Genomic DNA, 21,889 nt, shown 5'->3' with positions numbered 1-21,889 from the left:
AAAGATTTATGTATTTTTATTTTTGGAGAAGGGAGGGAGGGAAAGCAAGCATGAGCAGGGATAGGGGCAGAGGGCAAGGAAGACAGTCCCAAGCTGCCTTCTCATGGGGAGTGCAGAGCCCAATGTGGGGCTTGATCTCACAACCCTAAGATCATGACCTGAGCTGATATGAAGAGCTGGATGCTTAACTGAGCCATCCAGGTGCCCCAGAGCTTTTACTTTTAAATTCAACTTTAGCTTAGTGCAGGGTGAACTATTGTGTTAACAAGTTTTTCACCAACTATTAGATCGACTTCTGTCAAGAGTTCAGGTTAGGTGGGGATGTTGCCAGGCAACCACGTACTGGGAGTTATTTGGAAGTAACAAAGTAACAGCAGAAGCTCTTTTTTGTATTTTTTTCGTTTCATGTGGATGGATGGTGCTACTGAGAGCAGCATAGGGTGAAATTAGAACTTAAAAGAGGAAGGCCTTTGGGAGTCTCAGGTCATTCTTATGAAGAAGTTCAGGAGCCCTTAAGGAGATACCTTTATTGAGGTGAAGTTTGCAAACCATGTTTCTTTTGTAAATGAGGGTTAATACAAAGCTCACCTGTTTTCATACCTCTGTAATGCCTTATGTGCTTTTGTGGAGAAAGACTCTCAAGCCTTAAGTGTGTCTCAGTTTTGCAAGTGCACACAGGAGATCCTGAGTGAGACTGTGTAAGGTCCAGGTCTGCGATGGGTCCAGAGCACCAGAGCTCTGACTGTACAGGAATCTGGTGCCCCGAGGGGCAAAATACAGGTTGGAAAAGCTATGTGGCTGGTTCTACTGAGTGTTGGTGTAAAGCAGAGAAGAGGTCGGACTCAAATTCATTTTGTATATTTCACCTAAACCAGTCTGACCTTGAGGATGGTTGGATTTTTTTTAATGATGTAATTGACCTCAGAACATTTATGGTTAGCATCTCCTGGTTACCCAGCAAGGCTGAGTGTTCAGAGGCTGGCTTTAAAATAGACTGCAAATAAGCAGGTGGGAGAGAAAAGCAAATTGGAGCAGGTAAGACTTTCTGAAAGATTAAACCAAGTTGATGCATTTTGGCATACCCAACTTGCCTGGTATGTGTTATTTCTACAGGTGCCATTAGGATTTGTGGGTATTTTAAAATTGGGAAAGAGTCAACACACTTCTGTTTAAACGAATACATTTTAGGCATGTCAATTGTTTTCTCTCAAGGACCTTTGGTGACCACCATGGAAAGACATGGAATTTAGTTAGACCACAGGAGGTTCCAGCTACGATAAATCAAACTGCACAGGCAATGATAGAATGATATATTTTGGGGTGAGAGGATCCAAGTAAATTCATCTTGCCATAAAGAAGGGACACACAACTATTCAAGGCTTTTGAAAAAAGCATCATTTATTTCAAAGTACAACACAAAGTTGTATTTTTAAGAAATACACATTCAATCTTGTATCCCAAGACTTGGCTATGTGCATTTCAGTTTATCTTTAAAATAAATTCAGGTATACAAATGGTACATACCTCAAGTACAAACAGCACAGAAAATGCATATGGTCTCAACCGAATGTTTTTACATTCATTCACTGTTCTTAAAGTTGACTTACATTTCTGTAATCTGCTTTTAAACCAAGACAGCCTTATTTTAAAAAAATACTCTGTATTTTTCAGCACAAAGTCCTCATACATTTTTAAAATTAGATCTTGGTGCATAATATTGCGAAATTATTAAAAACCAAACTTGGTAATTTAATAAAATTGTCACATGCCAGGACTTCTGAATCAACTCAAATTATTTCCTTAGCTGTAAATGTCAAATTTGTGTTCATACAGATAAATAAAGGATGGAAGAAGACAGGTGGTGGAAACTTGATAGCAGTTAAGGTTTTTCAGATGTACAGGTCTTATTAGAGTTTGTGGCTGAGTCCAGACTTTTCCCTAAAAGCACAACAGCAAATCTCGTATTCTCATAATTGCAAGAAAGATCTGAAAGAAGCGAGTGGTACAAGCCTGCCCTGCTTGAATCTGTTTTGCAAAGATGAGGAGGGTGGGGAGTGGGAAGCTACAGCAGTAACAGCCTTAAAAAGAGGTCTCAAAACTGGCATATCATGATCTAGATGAAGGGCCCCCACTTTGTGGTTTTGTTTTTTTTTTTGCCTAATTTCAATTCTCATGAGGGAAGTGTGAATTAGACCAAGGATCAGAGCTTCTTCTTCCGATTGTGGGGCTCCATATCCGCCATGGGTTGTAGGTCTGCCCCAAATCGTCGGCTGGGCCAGAGGTGGAGGGAGCATGGGAAGCAGAGGAGTTCTCTGTGCCCATGAGGCCAATGCTGGGCAGCGTGCTGGCTGGAGTGGTGAAGGGCAGGGTACTGTTCAGGTTGCTGGACCAGATCGAGCTGCTGAACGGAGTGCTGGTCCACAAGCTGCTGGTGTTGCCAAGGATCGACTGACAAGACAGAAAATACACAGCATGGAGCAGGCAGGTGGCAACGCTGGCGAAGCTTATGCTACAAATCAGGGCTGGGCCATAGTTTCTTTCACCTTACTTTGAAACAAATGTTTTTCACATACAGCCATCTCAGAGTCTGAGCAGACAGGTCTGATAACTTAAGGAAGAGTTGACAAACTACAGTCAGTGGGCCCGATCCAGCCCTGCCTGTTTCTGCAAATAAAAGGTTTGCTAGAACACGCTGCAGCAGCTTGCTGATGTGCCGTCTGGCTACTTCTTGCTACTGTGGCAGAGGTGACCAGATGCAAAGCAGCAATGTATGGTCAGCAAAGCCTACAGTATTTACTGACCCCTGCTTTAGAAGCATCTTAACCATTCTTTAAAACTGAAGCCAGAATGACTTCAAGTGATGACAAGCTTTGAAATATATGAAGGTAAAATATCTGCTTTCAACCCTGCCTGCCTAATTTAGTTTTCCTGAGAATGCAGAAGGAATCACAGTGGGGTGAGAGCTGAAACCAGTAATTATCTTGGTAAGAATACTTTTTTGGAACATGATCTTTACAGAAAAATTTAGCTGAAAACCAAACAAAGGTACACTGGAAAAGCTCAAGCTAAGACAGAGTTGTTTCCCAGAAGCAAACTCAATGCAACCTTCTAGCAGCTGGCTCTTGGGGGCCCAAGGGGCCACAGGACAGAGAGGCTGAAGCCCACTGTCAGTGCCGTCTGGCTCCCAGCCTCATGTGCAGGCTGATTCGCAGGCTGGGAAGAGGCTGATGACTCCTCAACTAGGAGACACAGCCACAGGTGCTCACTTGTTCTTCCTCTAATTTCTGGACTGTAATAGCTCTGAGGACTAGGGATGGGTCACTCTGGAAGAATACGAAGACCCAGCAATGGGGACCCTAAAGGAACTAGCCTTCACCTTCCACACTGCCGTCTGGTCTTTATATAACAGCGTCAGTGTCGCCTGAGTAACAGCGACAAAACCAGCAGTAATGATGAGGGAGCAGGAGAGGCCAAGGCCTGAGTACTCACTGTGGCCGTGTGGGTCGGGGAACTGGAACTGCCTGGCCAGGAAGGGCTGGGATCCGTTGCTGGGGAGTCCCAAAGGTAGGAAGGGCCACTGCTAAACTCGTTCCAGCCTCTTTGGGAGGCCTGATTGCATGACCGAGATAACCCGAGTTTGCTGAAAACCTCTGCAAGGGAGGAAACCATCAAGTCTGTATTACTGTGCCACGTTCACTCACCTAGGACAAAACGGGGCATTCACTCGGAGGCGCCTGGGCCCCACTGCTCACTCGGAGCCTCCCACCTGGCCTATCAGCCCACCACACCCTGGGGGAATGGGGCACCGGGGCAGTCCCCGGAACCCAAGCACGCGGCACCCAATCTGAGCTCTTTACCCGTCCCATCACTGAATGGCATCAAGTGCAAACACCCCAGCTTTGACATGACTGCATCTAATGCAAAGTTCACATTATTGCCTCTAATTCCAGACACCAAGTAAGGAGCCCAGCATGGCCTGGAGTAATCTCTCAGACACAGAAGGCTTTCTCAAGTTCTTAAATAAATGCTGGGGAACACAAACCAACCGGCACTCACGGCCCTGAGCTGGCTCCAACAGACCCCTGGGCTGGTAACGGGTGGGGGAAGGGGGGAGGAGACCCTTCTGACAGCTTCTTGCTGGGCCTCGCTCTTCATGGACCACTGTCCCAGGGGCTGAGGAGGCCTGGGCTCCCGAGCACCTGACTGGGAGAGCAGCAGGCAGCTGCCCTAGAGTCAGCCTGCATACATCCGGTCTCTTGGTGCTGGACTCCAAGGACAAGGAGACGCACCTGGGAAACGCCTGCTAAATGACGGGCTTTCCTATTTCATGCGTTTCTCCACACACAAAACTAGGCCTCATCTTCCTTCCTTCTTTGTCCACAGGCTTATTAGTGTAGGTCTAGTGTTAAACACTCACCACCAGTTAGGTTAAAAGAATTTCCAAAGGCCGAGAACGAATTGAGGGGTGTGAAGTCAGGGCTGCTGGGGTTGCTGGCGGGACTCCACAAACCCGAGCTGGATGTTACAGGAGGAAAATGCAACACACAGAGATGTATAATGGTTAGTGGGAACAGGCCTGTTACGCATGGCTTCAGAAACAGCAGGCGCTGCTTCAACTGGGGGCACTCAGATATTAAAGACAAAGGCAGAACTGAACATGGCTTCTCTGCTACACAGGATTCAGGCACAGAGAGGTCCTGCGCTCCTAGCCTCCCGGAAGCTGCAAGCCTGGTTCAAAGCAAGTGTTTTGCAGAGAGAACAGGTATGGTTTTTCTCTTATGTTTATTTTTTGGTAATGGAAGATTTATTTAAAAACTTCAAATCTAGGACTCATTCCTTTTAGTACAAGGTAGGTAAAATTGGTGCTGTACTAACAACCTTTACTGTTATTTATCTGGGAAAATGAACCGAGGCAATAAGTGCATGTATGCCTGGGAGGGTTGCTTGGGTCAGGAAAGTGTCGCCTCCAATTAATTTACTATACACTGTCTAGTACTATAATTTCCTTCTCAATCACATTTTGTTCCCTATCGCGAATTATCAGATCACATCTTTTCTTATGACAGACCATGCTAATGAAGAAGGATGAAAACACACCTGCCCCTCTGTTGGGGAAGCCAACCAGTAGAAGCACAGCAACCAGGCTTTCTGCTTCCACCCCAAAGATAAGAGTTCCTAGAGGCACCGACCACTTTGATGGCCTACTTCTAATCTAGGGGAAATACGCCTATGGATGGAAGAACCTAACCTTGACTTTTATTTTTCTTTTGATTAAGAATGGTCTACTGTACCTGTCTGAGCCATCGCTGTCGACAGGAGTGTGTGAAATGCCAAGGCTGCTGGAAAAATCTGTTTTGTTTGAAGAAACTTTAGCAAAGCCATTCCCACCTGTAACAATGGACTCTGAATCAATGAAAGACAATTCCACCATGCCCGAAGCCCAGCTGTGAAAGGTCTGACAGCAAGCCACTCACCTGGGCTTTTGTCGTAGCCGGCTGTGACTGCAGCAAAAGTGGGGTTGCCATTCTTGCCAGGGAGTGAGGCTGCTTTTGTCAATTTGTGTTTGCTTCCATTTGGCTGCTTGGTTTTAGGGTCACTTGAAGGAAGAGGCAGAGAGAAGGGTCATTCCTCCGTAGTCCATGGTGGAGGCCCATGGGGGGGGGGGGGGCGGGCAATTGTCTTAGGTGGTGTGGCTGCCACAGGGTGGAGCCCACACAGTACCCTCACTGTGGCTGGGCCCAGGTTTGGATGGGAACCTGGAAACAGCCCAGGGCAGCCCCCAGAGCATGGCTTGGCCTCATGTAAAATGTTCCCAGACCCAAGACTGTGCCATCAGTCTCAGAGGACGTAAGGTACTTCAGGGAAAGGTGTGAAAATAGAAGGGCAGGGATGAGCAACTAGAAAGGCTGCTCTCATTTTAGAGAACACTAGATAGGGAGCCACCAGTCATGGGCCGAGGAGGACAATAAGGGCTCGCTGGTGGGCAACAACAGGTGACAGGGCTGAAGGCTCCTGTCCAGTACTATAGTACTAGTCAGGACCTGGTATGGTGCCTGGTTCGGTAAGGGCCCTGAGCAGGGCAGCCTGCCCCCGGCTCAGTCCTCACTGCCTCTTTGGCAAGAGAGAAACACTGGGCAGGCTTGCTGTGGGTTCAGGCCAGTGGTTCCCCAGTGCAAAAGCAGGGAGGGTGATGGCACCTGAGCCGGGCTCGCTGGGGCGGACATATAGTGCTGATGGAACTCCTTCCAGGCTCCTCTCTCCCACTGAGGTTATTGTTACACTGAGTTAGGCAAACACAGTGGGGGCTCTGGGTCTCCAGGGAGGAGCAAGGAGCACAGTCAAGGGGTGGTCGCAGCCTCCTATGTGCACGGCACCTCCTGCAGCCCCTCTGGCGGCAGCCAGTCTCGCACCAGACCCTGCCCTTGTAACCGCTCGGCTCCACTGCCAGAAGGTCAAAATAAATGTCCTGTAAAGCCACTTCCTCAATACACAAGGCATCTGAAGATCTTCATTTACTACTTAGGATGCTTACTGACTCTTGATTTAGAATGTAATTCTACGAAGTTAAATGATGCACTGCTGGGATGGGACACTGCACACTCCCCCCCTCCCCCTGCAAAGGGCAGAACACTGCAGAGGACAGACACGAGAGGCAAGCCAGGGCAGCAGGCTGTGACCACTGAGCGTTTCCACTCGGAGGGCACAAGCATTTACAGAGCTTAGTCATCTCAAGAGTGGGGAGCAGCCAGGGACCCACCTGCTGGAGCTGCTGTTGACGATGCTGCTGTAGCTGCCCCGGGCCGAGAACGGGCAAGGAGCAGCGGGGGGAGAGGGAGAGGCAGGTGTCGGTGAGGTCTGACGTTGTTTTAAGAAAATGTCTGCGTTGAGGGTTTGCAGAGAAAGTTTATAAAGACTGTCCGTAGCTGGAAATGAAAAATAAAGGGTCTCAATGTAGCATTTTGATTTTTACTTTTGAAATTAGTTACTTTTGATGTTCTGATACAATTCAGAACTCAAGGGCTTCTATAAAAAAAACCAAAAGCTTTTACATGTCTTCTGTTTAAAGGTTTGAAAGGAAAAAGGGAAGTCCTGTGTGTCTCTGCACTCTGAGGCTTTCCGAGTCCCCAGTGTGACTGCTCTCTGCTCAGTGCTCTACAGGACCCTCCTGGACTGCTCCTCCCACCTCAGGCTGCAAAGGCGGCTTTTCCAGGTCCTTCAGGGACAGCCAGGTGATGTCACTGCTTGGAACTGGAAAGAGTCTCTGTCCTTCCACCCAGGCTCATACCTGCAGCAGGTGCAGGGTGGCAGGCGAAACGCCCCCGAGTCCTACAATGAGACCCTACCCTGCACGGCATGGGCACCCCTGGTGCGCTGCCACCCCCAGGCTGTTTTCCAAGGATCCAAGCTCCTAGGAGAGTCCTGCTGCCCTGCAGGGTAATGTGTACACAGGTGTTTGAAAGTTTTAAAACAGAAAAAACTTCTGTCGTGAAATATTTGTTTTGCACTCACTAAAAGGAAACACATATGATCTCTTTAAGAAAACGGCATCCTCTTGAATGTCTACCATGTGCAGCATGGTGGCATCCTGCTCCGGCTACTGCGATACAAGAGTTTGTGCAAAGGAGGGGCTCTGGTTTCTGCAAATTCAGTCTCCATGGGCTCCTGGTGTGTGAGGTGGCACATCTACCCAGTTATCCTGGCCCACCTGCCTCGCCTTGTCTCCCTCATTTCTCATCCCGGCCCAACACAGCTTGCTCTTCCGCCCTGGCACATTTCCATCTTATCCCCTCCTGATGGCCCTTCGTGCCCCATGCCAGCCCCGTCTACAGTGAAGATGGTCTGCTCTACTCTCATTTTCTGTGAAGGGTCTGTTTCACTTCCAGAACTGAAGCCTGCTTGGCACGGTGTTTCCACTTCCGTTGTGATTCTCTCCCACACCAGTGATTCTCCCCAAACTCCCAGTGATTCTCCCCAAACCCCAATCTGATTCTCGCTCAGACCCTGGATAAAGCTGCATGTTCCCCGGTTATGTCAAGGCATCAGTTATGGCACAGTCATACTTAACACCCTTCCTGTTGAAGCCCAGGCTATCTGTTCATTCGCCATCCTCAGTGCCATCTTGTACCTACCCCAGGATTCTGACTTTCCTCAGTGTACTGGCACCTTATTCACTGTCCTTGTCTTCACTCCACAATTCTCACACCTCATTATGTGGATAATCCCTTCCTTACATGCTCTGTTGTCTGTGGACTTGCTGCCTGTGCTCAGGGCCCATCTCAAATGCCATCTCCTGTACGGGTCCTGCTCAAAGCTATCCACCTTTTTGCCTGCCTTGGAAGCCACCACAGCACAGTGTGACGGTCTGGTATCACTTCTACATGTAGGGTCGTTATTTGTACAACTGTCCTGATCCTTCCCTAGCCCCTCTTGTATGTCACCATTTCTGATCTTCCCCCAGTCCTCAAGAAGTGAGTTAGGAACTGTCCACAGTGGAACAGGCCACATGCTGTCTCATGTGTGCTTGTAGGCCCCAGTGCTCAGCCTGGGGGAGAGTGCATGGCATCCCCTCACAACTGCCCTTTAGTGGGATGTGTTTCACTGGGCCAGTAACTGCAGAGCACTTAATAAATGTTGGAACAAAACAGGAGAAGTTAAGAAAAGTCAGAAAAAGACCTTATGGACTAATGTTTGAAGAAGGAAGAGAGATTGGGGGAAAGGTAGGAGGTGATCAAGAATAGCACAGGGCATGTGCAATTAGAGAACTTGTTGACTCAATATACTTCCTCTGTGGCTTTCTATTTGCCTTTCAGTAACCCCTCGGATTTGTTGTCTTTTAAAGTCATGACATTGTTCCAGGATAATTTTCTCAGTATCTCCAATGGATACAGGATACCATGCTATAAGGGGTGCTGCCTGAGGGTAGAGAGATCTCTATACATGGATTCCCAGTGAGGTGTGGGCTTGGCACAGCCTTGAATGGAAGATGCTTTAACCTGCTGGGAAGCCTAGAAAGTGAAGTGGTACTAACAGGGTTTGGAGGCTAGGTCTCAGCCAGATCCATTATCAGCAAAGGGTGGAAGAGGGAGAAAAGATGAGAAAGCAGGGTAGGGGAAGTGAATTAGAATCAGTCTTGGTTCTTAATGGTTCATGTAGCAATAATGTGTATATAATGAAGCCCTGCTAGAACTTTTGAGTAAGGTTGGTGGAGAGAGCAGAGAGGTTATAGGTTGTGGGATCAAGGTAAGGTATTCCTTGGCTGAACACAAAATAATTATGCAGAGGTGGGCCTTGGAGTGAGTATACACTTTTTCCAGTGGCAAAGCCATTCAGCTGTATGATAGGGAGCTCTGCCCTGAGGCACTGAGCTCTCTTGGTAGGCATCAGTTGGCCTTCCTGGATGGGCCTGGGGAGGAAACAGAGGCCCACAGCACTGTGTTTTTCAAACATTTTCTTCTCCAGACCATTTGTCTAGCATTTCTCACATTTCTCCCCTCCTGAGGTGTGGAGCCAAACTCACATGGGGTTGGATCTGGTCATCTTTTTCTCCTCTATCCCAAAGGAGTGATGCTCCTCAGGAACCACTTGGTGGTAACACCGTCACAGCCAGCTCTCTTGTCTTGAAGGCTGTGACGAGGCCATGACCCTTCTTTCCTGCACCATGTATTGTATTACTCACACCAGCAGAGCTTATGTTCACATCACTGGGTTGCAAACAACTCTATGAAACTCACTCCCTGGGAACACTGTATTCCCAGTGCGGGAAACCTCCCACCATGGAGGTGATGTCTGTTTAATGTGTAACTGCCCAAATCAAAGTAGAAGCCAAGGACCAGCGTCCAGTTGAAACCTCAGAGGGGAATCTAACAAAAAGCATTCAGCCTGGACACAGGGACTACTGGGAGATTTGTTCAAGACCTCTTGAATGATCAGGGATTTAGGTTTATACCTCAACCCCAGGCAAAAAATAGTATTAAAAGTGCCAGGACATCTCCTAGCAATTAGGGGGCTACAGATTTTAACACAGCACCTCTGTCCACTGTGTATTTATATAAGTGAATATGTAAAAGGCACCATGCTTAATGTATACTGCACTTGGGTTTTCAAGTTCTTTTTCTCATTCAACTCACTGAGGGCTTCCATCACCCACTCTTTCATTTAAATCCCCCTTGACCCCAAACAATCTTGTTGTTCAACCTCGATTTTCCCTCTGGCACAAACTAAGTGTGAATTCACTCTAAACACATGAATCAGTCCTCAAGCTGGTCCACTCTTGACCCTAAATCCCTATAATTAGGCCCCTCCCTTGGGTTGTCTCTGTTATCTTCTATTTTGGGTCCTAAGTATCTAGGATGAGGACCTCTATCTTATTTTAGTAGCCTGTGCTACTGTCATGATTTATGGTAGGCCAAGTTTGACAAACAAGATCAAGAACCTAGTGAGTAAAATAATGAAACCCTCACATAGGCTGTTTATGTAAAAGATGTGTCAAGTTGAAGGAAGATTGAATTTTTACAAAATTATTACACTGTAAATGTATGAGGAACTAATAATGGCTACAGTTTCATAAAGAAGTATTTCTTTGGATGATTCAGTGCTCCAGACAGATCTTTCCATTTTGTATACTGGGAAGTGGTGTGGTTTACCACCTCTGGATAAAGAGCCCTCGTGTGAACTGTCTACTGTTTTCTCTGGTGTAAACACTCTCAAAAAGGCCAAAAAAATGATGACAGTTTCACAAAGGGCAGAACAATGGGCTTTGGCTGGCTGGTAGAAGTAGCTTCCAGCAGACTGCAGATGCCAGGCCTCCTTTCAAAGCAACACACCCTGTGGGGTTTTTCTGCCCAGAGTAGGGCAACGTGGTTTCTAAATCCCCATACTTACAGCTGCCGGGTTTGTGAACTGGCACGGAATCCCATTCTGGTGGTGGAGAGTCTTTTTCACCCTCTGAGCTACTGGTGTTGCCTAGTTCTTGACTATTGGGGAGGAATTTTGCTAGGACAGGTGGCCTGTTATCCACTAACTTAGTTGTACCTGCACAAAAATCGGGAGAAAAAAAAATCATTAATGGAGGATAATTCCTTTCAGGTCTTGTCTCAATGAACCTCCTAATGAGGATGAGAACACCACTGCAGCTTCTTATAGCTACTAATTGATTACTGGTAACTTACAACTACTAGTTACTAATACAACGAATCATGGAAATATCTGTACAGTCAAATGAAAATACCTTTTGTTTTCTGGGAATTTCGTGATTTGGATCCACTTGTCAATGCAGTTGGAAGAGGAATCTTGGTAGGGAGATTTCTGCGCTGTTTACTTTCCAATGGGGGGGTATAAGGGAGCTCTAAAGAACTGGAAGACAATCACGGGTGGAAAATTCAGATGTATGCCTTCGTTTTGGAGTAGAGAGTAGAAGTCATTGATGATGCTACAATTTTCACTGTATATGTTTCTCTAATCTGGCCTCCTCAGGCACTATGTAGTCATGGTCCTAATTTAACACTGCTGCTTTCCAAATGTTTCTAAGACTGTTCAGGAGACACACAGCACTTGCAGATTTATCCTTTGCTACAATGAATGGAAGTCCATTATTTGATAATATAGAATGAGTTAGAGTACCCACAACCTCACATAATATGTAAAACCTTTAGCACAGACTTGCTGTTTTGGGGGATGCTAAATACAGTCATTTTGCTTGTTAAGGAGTCTCTCCCAGCATTTGGACTACTAGCAGGATTCCTGAATGTGGAGATTCTGAAAGGTCTCAGACTTAAAATGTCAAAGGGTCTGCACATGTTTCTCATAGAAACCATGAAATGAAGCAGGGCTAAGATCCTGGGTCACCTATGAAAATTCACTAGCCTACTGCAGAGCAGCAGGATTAAGTAAGGGATTTGCCTAAGTTCTAGGGTGAGTAGGGAGAAAAGGATTTTCTTCTTTATTCTTGAACTCAAGGTTAACCCTGAGCAAAAAATTTAAGTATTCTTTTTTATTTATTTAGAGTGCACATGATTCTAAAAGATTTAGAGGTTAGCCTAACATAATAAACATGTATGAAGAGAATTGGCTCTGACCTTTCTGTCCAAGGCAAAATGGGAGGCATGCTGGGGTATTTTAAGTTTCCGTAGCCTGCTGAAGAAAATGTTAACATTGCCTGGGAGAGGAACGCCTGGGTGGCTCAGTGGTTGAGCATCTGCCTTCAGCTCAGGGTGTGATCTCTGGGTCCTGGGATCAAGTCCCACATCAGGCTCTCTATAGGGAGCCTGCTTCTCCCGTCTCAATCTGTCTTTCATGAATAAATAAATAAAATCTTTAAAAAAAAATTCACTGGAAGAGAAGCAATCTCTAGGAGAAATGGGTAGATGACCTTATAGGAGGTAGCAGTGTGAGCAATGTAACTATCTGGAAGAATAAAGATATTCTTTACAAAATTGTTTCTGTAATGCCCACCAAGATCAAGTCATAGGCTTCGGAAGGCCCCTGATGGAAGCTAAGCTAACGTGGTCCATAGAAGGGCATTTTCCCGAGAAGGCTGAGACATAGCTGAGAGAACCCAGGGGCCTCTTATGAGAATTCTTCCAAAAATCATCAGTGATCTCTACCTTCTCCTGGTGATGGCCAGAAAGCTGTCAGTTCAAGGCTGAGCTGATAGCTTGCTTTTCATTAAAAATCTGACAAAGTTTACTGGCTGATGTAGATATTCTAAAGTGGGTGTGTCTCTGGCATTTTCTACCTTAGGGTACTTCCTATTCTGTCCCCAAGCCCCAGGTGTGTGAATCCAACACACCCCTCTGGCTTCCCCCAGCCTATCCTTCAGGTTCTTTCTTCATGCACGGCATTACCTTCCTACCTTGCTACTCCACTTCTCACTCCTAGAAGGCAGCCAGTGTTTGCTAGGTTCTGGGACAGGGACAGCCCACCATACTACACTAGATCTCAAAGGTCAGAATGTTTCAAACCTTCCAGACTATAGGATAGTATATAAATATTATTAATAATATAAAGAAATATATTTTAACATAGGCTATTTACAAATATTTATATGGTAGTAGGTTAAAGGTCATTTTCTTTTCTTTCTTTTGTTTCTATGTATTTTACAAATTTTCTATAATAAATAAATAGGTATTATATTTGGAATTAGTAAAAGAGCCAACCAAAAATCCAAAGGGCTCAGTTAACCCAAGTAAGTAGAATTTTTGGCAAGTTAACAAACCAGTGTGAAAAAATTTACTGTTTACGGGCAAGAATATTAATGCTACAGTTTTATAAATCTTCCATGTCCTTCCACTTCTGACAGTGTTATTTAAAAACTCCATCTTAAAAAAGAAACCCAAAAAACAAAGGCTCCCATGAAACAGAAACAGACACCTCTGGTGGTGGTGGCAGAGGTAGGTGTGTGGAAGTTATTTTTAAATTAAGTCATTTATAAGTACGGGGGTGGGGGTGGGGGCTATTTATACAAACATAACTCTATGCCACTGTAAAATTAGTTGGCTTTTAAGAAAAAAAGGTGCCAGATACCTATTTTTGCTGATTCATACTTGCCTAAATTAAGCTAGATGATCTTTATCAATAAACCTTCTTTAAAGGCTTTTGAATAAAATAGGTTAAGAGCCTACTTAATTGAAATGATTCTTTCTAAAAGGGAAAAAGTGTAAGGTAGTTTCAGATGCCAGGCTTTATTTTTGCTCATGTAATGTGCAGTCTATGCCCCCGTCTGGGGAAGGAGGGGGAGGCAGAGAGCTAAAGCCAAGGCTAGAGCTTTCCCAGTGCTCTCAGGTCAGGAGGCCAGTGTGTGAAATGTGGCGCCCATGGCTCTGAGTGGAATGCGCTGTTAGAGCAGAATAGTAGATAGTCCAATTATTCTATGAAAACTTTTCTCCCCCTTCATTTTAGATTATTACCTTTAAGCCATACAGCATGTAAAATGTTGACAAATAAAGAAAACAGAAGGATAGTTGCTATCCTAAACCAGGCCCAGTTCCACAGAGTCCTTTCTGTGCCTGAGATGGAACTCTCATTCCCTGGCATCTTGGACCTAAAATACAGTCTTCTGGAAGTCTACAGGCCGATTCCCTTCTATGGAGTCGAAGCTGGCCAAGATGGATTGGCTAGGTCTCTGCTATTGCAACACTTTGCTCCCCACTCCCAGGAAATGATTTTTTGAGGTAAACTTGTAGGAGTATGGTAGGAAGTGGCTACAGTGGCAGAGATGATGACACTGCTCTGGGTTTATCACCCTCCTATTTATAAGAACACTAATTCAAATTCCTCAACCTTTCAGGATATGGCCTTCTGGCTTAGAGTTAACATAATACTCCAGTAATTTATTTATTTTTTATTTTTTTATTTTTTTTACTCCAGTAATTTAAAGACAGTATTTAAAGACTAATTTTTGATAAAGCAAATGTGAACTAAGTCCACAGATTTTATTAATATTAGAATACAACATTTTGGCTAACTGACATGTAGAAGAAACATTTATTCCCAATCAGATAAAGCTTTAAAAAGAAGGTGATAATACATATATGACTTATTAATGGTATCTTTTTTTTTTTAAATCTGGATACTGGTTATTTTTTTTAATTTATTTTTTATTTATTTATGATAGTCACAGAGAGAGAGAGAGAGAGAGAGAGAGAGAGGCAGAGACACAGGCAGAGGGAGAAGCAGGCTCCATGCACCAGGAGCCCGACGTGGGATTTGATCCCGGGTCTCCAGGATCATGCCCTGAGCCAAAGGCAGGTGCTAAACCGCTGCGCCACACAGGGATCCCATGGTATCTCTTTTTAAGAGTGCATCTATACCTTTCAGATTGCAGAATCACAGAGTAAGATACTGACAGTACTTCTGAGGTGACAGGAGTTTTGGGCATCATTGATATTAGGACTGGCAGTGATTTCACCTGAGTGACAGAGCAAGACCCTTACTGTCATAACTCAGTGTACACAGGGAATGGCTCTATTTGGAGAGGCCACATTTCTGGTTATTAAAAAAAAAAAAACCAAACCCAGTCTTTGTTTAACTCCATATTTAAGTGATGAACTAATGAATTCTGACTCTTAATATTTTTATTACTTAATACTTCCTTGAGTTTGGAAAAATGTAAAACAAGATTGGTGAGTTTGAAGACATTAGATTAAGGAGATTAGAAGGGTAAGGGTGCATATGGATTTCTCCAGTTACAAAAGACAATTTAAAAAGATTAATTCAGAAACGTTAAACTGTCTTGCTAGTAATGATTTTTCTCTTAACTATGTAGCAGGAAGTCATGAGTTATCCTTGTAACCATCCCTTGACAGAGAGCCAGTAGAGAAATGGCTACTGTAGCCTTTTCTTTACCAGAGAACTTGAAATCTTTACAAAGTTAGTGGCATGCAAGTGAAATCTCTTATAAAATTTTCAAAATCAAATCTGCTAATAGTCAACTTGTTTTATAAAAAAAATCAGAATACAGTAGAAGTCAGAGGAAAAGGGATGAGGGTAAAATTAACATGTTGTATTTGTATGAAAAATACTATATCTCTGAGCTCAGGCATCAAGGCTAATACACATAGTGCAGAATGGGCAAAAGTCACCCGTGGAATGGTTTTGCTATGGTATTTCTGCTAATGGTCAATTTCATAAAAATTTGTAATATAACAGAAGTCAGAGTGGAAGAGGGATGAAGGTAAGAATTAACACGTACAAACTGTTTAAAAAAATTATGTCTGACAGCTCAGGCATCAAGGCTAATCAAGAAGATTTGGGAAAAATCAGCTATGGAATGTTTTGTTCTGATCATTTTTAGAAGCTTGGTTTTTAAATTTGTGGTGAGAATTACAGCATGATTGTCTATTCTTACAAGATCTCCATGAAAACTAGGGTGTTTCATAATTTGTATTTTTTAGCCTCATAATCTTAGAAATATCTGATCAATCACCTAAGTCTAAAAAAGGTCTAGAAGAATAATCCCTATCATTAGAGTATTATTCCTGTCCTGGGGTACCAGAATGTTGTTAGCACTAATTAGTGCCGCAGGTTGATTGTTCTCAAGAGAGATCCAAGTGTGTCAACCATTACTCCATTTGACATTGCTTCCAGCTGGGTCAGACTATTTTCAACAAACTGTGGGACTGGATCACTCAAATAACAATCTGCACATGAGTGAATTTTAGGTATAAATATTCTGTTAGTAATTAATGACTGCCATATGCTGTATTATTTCATAACTTCAGGGACGAGATTTCATTTTACTAGAGTTAACACCTAATTTCTTATTAGCTTCTGGTTCTATGGAAGAGACTGCCCATGCCTGAGTTAAGCTATCTAGGGAAAGAGTCTAGTTTCTTGGTATTTCTGGAAAGCTCACCTATTATTCCCAGAATTAGAGTATTTAATAGGCCTTCCAAAAATGTAAGGCCAAGTCTAATGATAACAATGCTCTCCTTTAGTAATTTATACCCAATTTCTTCAAATTCCTAGGTCAATGCTCACTTACCACACAAGGTGAATGTCAGCTTCTATGCTGATCAACTATGAAGGGCATGAACATTGTTAAAACTAAAATTAGCTTATTTGGGAGATCTAAGGTTTAATGAAAGTATGATGTAGCCTTAGTTAATGACCCAATAATTCAACCGTTTCATTTACTTGAAGAAACGTTCTGGAGCAAGCCTTCCCTGTGGGGTCCACCAGAATCCTGTTCCATGGTGACTAGAATGGAGTTATTTCCTACTTAATTCTTATCTGATAGGGGATATCTATCCCGAGCATTTTTTTTTAAATGAAAGAGAGATAGAAAAGAGGGGGAAGGGCAGAAGGAGAGACAGAATCTCCAGCAGACTTTCTGCTGGGCAAGGAGTCTGATTTTGGGACTCAATCCCAGGACCCTGAAATCATGATCTGAGCTAAAATCGAGAGTCAGCTTGACTGACTGAACCACCCAGGTGCCCCTGCCCTGAACATTTTTAAGGTAAGAATAAATTATTTCTAGAAATTCTAGAATCCGATTGCAGCTCTGGGTTAGTGAAAAGATCATAGCTCTTTTTGAGAAAAGTTATACTCCTACCTGTAGTTAAACTATCAAGGTCACCTTTGTACAGAACTGAAATGGCTCTCTGCCTGGGAACAAATTACTAACCTAAATTTTCATAACAAGTCATTAACTCTGCCTTTTACATGTCTGACATCAGAAGTATGTGGTCCCCTATCAACACTGGCATTAGAAAAAACCTGAGAGTAATACAGTGCAGTCGTGGCTTTTGTTGCAGAAACCCCATAATAACCAACCCACCCACAAAAACATGACCCAATTTCACCGTAATGTCTTATGTATACCTTATTTCTCCACATACATGAATTTTTCTTACCTGGGTTTCACATCTGTTGGGATTTCTTTCTTAACATTTAAGAGTTTTTTGCTTTTTTGCTTCACTTGAGACATTTCATTTTCATGTTTTTCAGGCATGGCTTGTTTTCCCTTTTGCTTTTCTGTATCCTGTAAAAGAGGTACACTTAATTGCTGAGAAGGATTAATAAAAATGAGTGACATAGTCCTACATGAAGGCAGAAACACAAAACCAAAGATGTAGCAGATAAATGTTTTATGTGTAAAAACAATAAACTCCTTTCTATCTTTATTGTGGTCTGTCAATTTTTTAGCCTTTGATTATTAAGTTTCGGTGAGCCTGAATTATAACAAATATTATTTTATTTATACTTGTAACTGCCTGGGGTGGGTGGTGGCAGTGGCAGCAGCATATTGATAGCCTTCATTTTTAAGCACTGGGGGGTAAAACCTTGCTCTTTTATAAGAAAAGTCAGCTTGGAAAACAATATAAAATCATACAGTCCTGAGAATGTTCCTAATCCTAAGTACAGGTAAAATTCAGAGCAAGAAAACAGTGCAGGCAATACTAAGTGTTCACACCTATTCATGAGGCATTCACAAATGACACTGTGATTATGTGTTATGGTGGGTTTAATGCTAACCATTCACCCTCAATGAGAGGGGCTTAGTTATTCATTCACTCACTCAACTTACTAGTTACCCCCTTGGTGCTAGGCAATGGGGGTCCAGGGCCCTTCCTCGAGGACTATGAAGTCTAGCAGGTGGGAGATGCATATGATGGTTGGAGATGAACTTGTACCCCGGTGTGGAACTAAATGTCCACTGGCTATGACCGGAGCAGAGGAGGGCCTGAGTCTTACCTGGCCTGAGTGTGGAGCCTACACTGAGAAGGCCACACCTGAGCTGCACCTTAAAGCCATGCTGTGTCACTGGTCTGCCCACTGCGGTTTCTGGGCCTTGACTGGGTAAGTACCAAAACCGCACCTACGCATGTTTATAGTAATTCCTTGCTGTTGTGGCATCCAAGCATGAGACCAGTGAGCCTGTCTCCCAAAAAGGGCAAAGATCCACTCAGGTATTACTGACCTCACTGGGGAACTGCATGTGGCATGGGTGTGTACTTCTCATGTGTGGTAGAACCACCTATATGACAGATTGGAAATAAACACCCTGGTTCTTCATCACACATAGCTGGAGCAGCACTGTGTGCAAGGATGTCCTGAGACTAAGCAGGGGGACAGACAGGGGAAGGACATGTTCAACAAGAGGGCACAGCTGTGGGTATGGGAGGAGTTACTGGCACAAGGTAAATGAGAAGCTACCCAGCTTCATTTATGGTCATTAAAGCAACCCGGGTTTTAATAAGTCATGTCAGGTCAATCTACTTAGCTGTCAGGAGTAAATAACCAGAAAAAGGGCTAAAACACCCTCTTGCCCACACACCTTTTAAGACTATTCTGAGTTATTCAAGAAGTATTTCTTGAACACTTGACTCAACAAGGACTTTGTATACCATGAACTCTTTGAGGACAAGTAGATGCCTTTTTGTCCTCAGCTGTCTCCCAAGCACAACGTCTGGCACTCCAGTGCTCAGTATCTATTTTCATTAAAAAAGATTTTGAGTATAGCTGACACAAATGTTGCTTAAGTTTCAAGGTACAACATAGTGATTCACATCTCTATACATTATGCTATGCTCACCCTGTGTTGCTCCTACTGCTCACCAATCAATGCTACTGTGATATCATTGCCTATATTCCCTATGCTGTGCCTTTCATCCCTGTGACTCTTTCATTCCACAATTGGAAGCCTGTATCTCCCATTCCCTCTCATCCATTTTTGCCCATCTCCCCATCTCTTTCCCTCTGGTCACCACCAGTTTGTTCTCTGTATTTGTGGGTATGATTCTGCTTTTTGTTCGTTTACTCATTTGTTTTGTGTTTTAGATTATACACATGTGAAAACAGGTGGTTGTCTTTCTCAGTTTGACTTTTTAAATCTAGCATAACCTACTCCATCTATGCTGTCATAAGCAGCAGGAGCTCATCCTTTTTAATGGCTGTATAATAATCCACATATGCCTTCCTTTTTGAATGAATAGGTAGAAGGTTGGAAAAGGTATCTATGGGAAAGTGACCTATTAAGTCTGTTATCTGTTAGGAAGAAAACACAACTGACAAACAGATCAGTCAAAAAGAAATAAAAACAGATAAACTATATGCAAGAGGAGGAGGAATAAAAACCAATCAGAAGGGAGGATGGTGGGCATGGAGGCCACACGGAGTTGGCACTGTGTCTCTAAGAAACAAATGGTGGGGAAGGAGATGGGAGGATCAGGAGGAAATGAATAGAGGAAAGAATTATGCCAGTATGTGCAGAGAATGGTGGCAGATGGGGGTCAGCTGGAGAGAAGCATTATGAGAAAAGCTGGAAGGGCAGGAAAGGAAGTGAGGAAACACTCTGAAGAAAGCCTGCCCTGAAAGTGCTTTCCAAATGCTTATTCGTATCATTGAACCCATTGGGATTCCACTCGAAGACGAGCAGATGGTATTCTGCTTCTCCGAAGGAATCTGTTAGAAAAAATATAGTACAGAACTCCAGGACTATGCACCGTACCAAGGGCAGACAGAGCACCCAACCAAATGTGAAGGATGCAAAGGAAAATGGAGTTGACAAGAAAAATAAGTCACATAAAAATTTCATTAAAAAATTAACATATGCAGATGACACTGTTAGATATCTTTAAGAAATGATTCCTTAGGTCACTAGATTAAAACTGAAAAAGAAATTTGGGCCTGTAATATTAAAGGCTATATTAAGATCATATTAAATTTGGAATATAGTTATCCAAAAATAAAAATGTCAAAATAGAATTATGCCCTCACTTTTCCGCATAGCACTCATAACTCACAGTCTCAGACCTGTTCCCAAAAGTAACTTTACCTTCCATTTACCTAATGCCACTAAATACCAGGCATTTTGCAGTATTATTTGACACTGGTGGCCACCCTGATTGCTGAGGACTTTGAGAAGGGAGGCAGTTTTTTTTTTAATAATAAATTTATTTTTTATTGGTGTTCAATTTGCCAACATACAGAATAACACGCAGTGCTCATCCCGTCAAGTGCCCCCCTCAGTGCCCGTCACCCATTCACCCCCACCCCCCGCCCTCCTCCCCTTCCACCACCCCTAGTTCGTTTCCCAGAGTTAGGAGTCTTTATGTTCGGGAGGCAGCTTTCTTGATAAGTGGTGATGTGCACTAAGCTGGGTCCCCAGTTCTGGGTGACCACTAGAGCCTTGGGTCTTTCCCTGGCCACCTTCTTCTCCAGGATAGTCACTGCCCTAACTGAGGAAGGAGTGAGCTGCTACTGAAGCCTGCCATACCAGCAGTGATAAAGACAGGAAAAGTCTAATATAATTAAAATGGTCTAGTTCCTTCTCATTCTCTTGTGATACTTAAAATTTGAAACCAATTTCATGAGCCAGAGAAGTTTCTATTCCAGACAGTCCCTAACTTTCAAGCAGTGTTTGCAATCTCTAACTATTTTACTTGATCAACATGCTTGCCAATGTTCTTGCCTGGGAGCAATCAAGATCTCCATCCTGGGGGTTGTGACTGCTTCCTGCAAGACAGTGACTGGGCATACCTGTGCACATGGAGAAGCAGTCCCCAGAACATGTGCCTATGTTAAGGATAAAAGGTTCATTCTGTATTAAAAAGCCTGATCTACATATGGTTTCACTCATATGTGGAATATAAGAAATAGTGAAAGGGACCATAGGGAAAGGAGGAAAACTGAACAGGGAAAAATGAGAGGAGAATACAAACCATGAGAGACTCCTAACTCTGGGAAACAAACAAAGGGTTGCAGGAGGGGAGAAAGATGGGAGGGAGACGGTGACTGGGCGACGGGTACTAAGGAGAGCATTTGATGAGATGAGCACTGGGTGTTATACTATATGTTGGCAAATTGAACTGAAATAAAATACTGAGCAACAACAAAAAAGCCCAGTCTATGAGACAGGGTCTTGGGCACTACAAGAGACACTCTCTTCTCTCATTTGTTGATACCTCCTTGAGGAGAGGCTCTGTGTCTGGGTTGGAGGTCTCTGTGGTGGTGGAGGAGCTGTCGTCATCAGCCAAGGAGTCTTTTAGATCATCTTCCTGTGGCTTTCCCTTTCCCTTCTTCTCCTTTTCCTCTTGCTTCTTAGGTGGTTTCACCTTGCGCTGAAGAGGTTTTCCTTTCCCTGGGGATGAGAATCAAAGTAAAGTAACTTCTTGATTTTTAAATAGCTCAGTGAATATGGCCCTTATAACTTTTCTCCAACAGACTGGATTCTTTCTCATTAACAAAGGTTTCTTTCTCTACCTTTTTTCTTTAATTAAAGCTTTCCAAATCATGTTTGACTTTTTGATTAGAATATTTGTAAAAATCAGTTTTATTGAGACATAATTTATGTACAATAAGATAAACGCACTTTGAGTGTACAGTTCAATGATTTTTGGCAAACTTAGTAGTTTTGACAAATCTACGTCTGTCTTAGAATACTTTTTAT

The 21,889-nt window shown here is 43.6% G+C and overlaps 1 protein-coding gene across 1 annotated transcript in view; it reads right to left on the bottom strand.

The window, feature by feature from the left end:
* Nucleotides 1-1,372: 1,372 nt before the first annotated feature.
* TMEM131 (transmembrane protein 131) overlaps nucleotides 1,373-21,889 on the bottom strand; it is a 227,704-nt gene continuing 207,187 nt past the window's right edge. The window contains exons 32-41 of the mRNA XM_025464690.3: nucleotides 21,405-21,580; nucleotides 17,352-17,479; nucleotides 11,228-11,352; nucleotides 10,882-11,031; nucleotides 6,758-6,923; nucleotides 5,475-5,596; nucleotides 5,292-5,388; nucleotides 4,418-4,515; nucleotides 3,490-3,650; nucleotides 1,373-2,448 (exon numbers count right to left, since the gene is read on the bottom strand). Coding sequence (XP_025320475.3) covers nucleotides 2,164-2,448; nucleotides 3,490-3,650; nucleotides 4,418-4,515; nucleotides 5,292-5,388; nucleotides 5,475-5,596; nucleotides 6,758-6,923; nucleotides 10,882-11,031; nucleotides 11,228-11,352; nucleotides 17,352-17,479; nucleotides 21,405-21,580 — 1,508 coding nt within the window. The 3' untranslated portion in view covers nucleotides 1,373-2,163. The remainder of the gene's footprint in view (nucleotides 2,449-3,489; nucleotides 3,651-4,417; nucleotides 4,516-5,291; nucleotides 5,389-5,474; nucleotides 5,597-6,757; nucleotides 6,924-10,881; nucleotides 11,032-11,227; nucleotides 11,353-17,351; nucleotides 17,480-21,404; nucleotides 21,581-21,889) is intronic.

The sequence above is a fragment of the Canis lupus genome, chromosome 10 (genome assembly GCF_003254725.2).
Source record: "Canis lupus dingo isolate Sandy chromosome 10, ASM325472v2, whole genome shotgun sequence".
Lineage (NCBI taxonomy): Eukaryota > Metazoa > Chordata > Mammalia > Carnivora > Canidae > Canis > Canis lupus.
The sequence above is the reverse complement of the archived record's forward strand: the minus strand, read 5'-3'. Positions and strand labels throughout refer to the sequence as shown.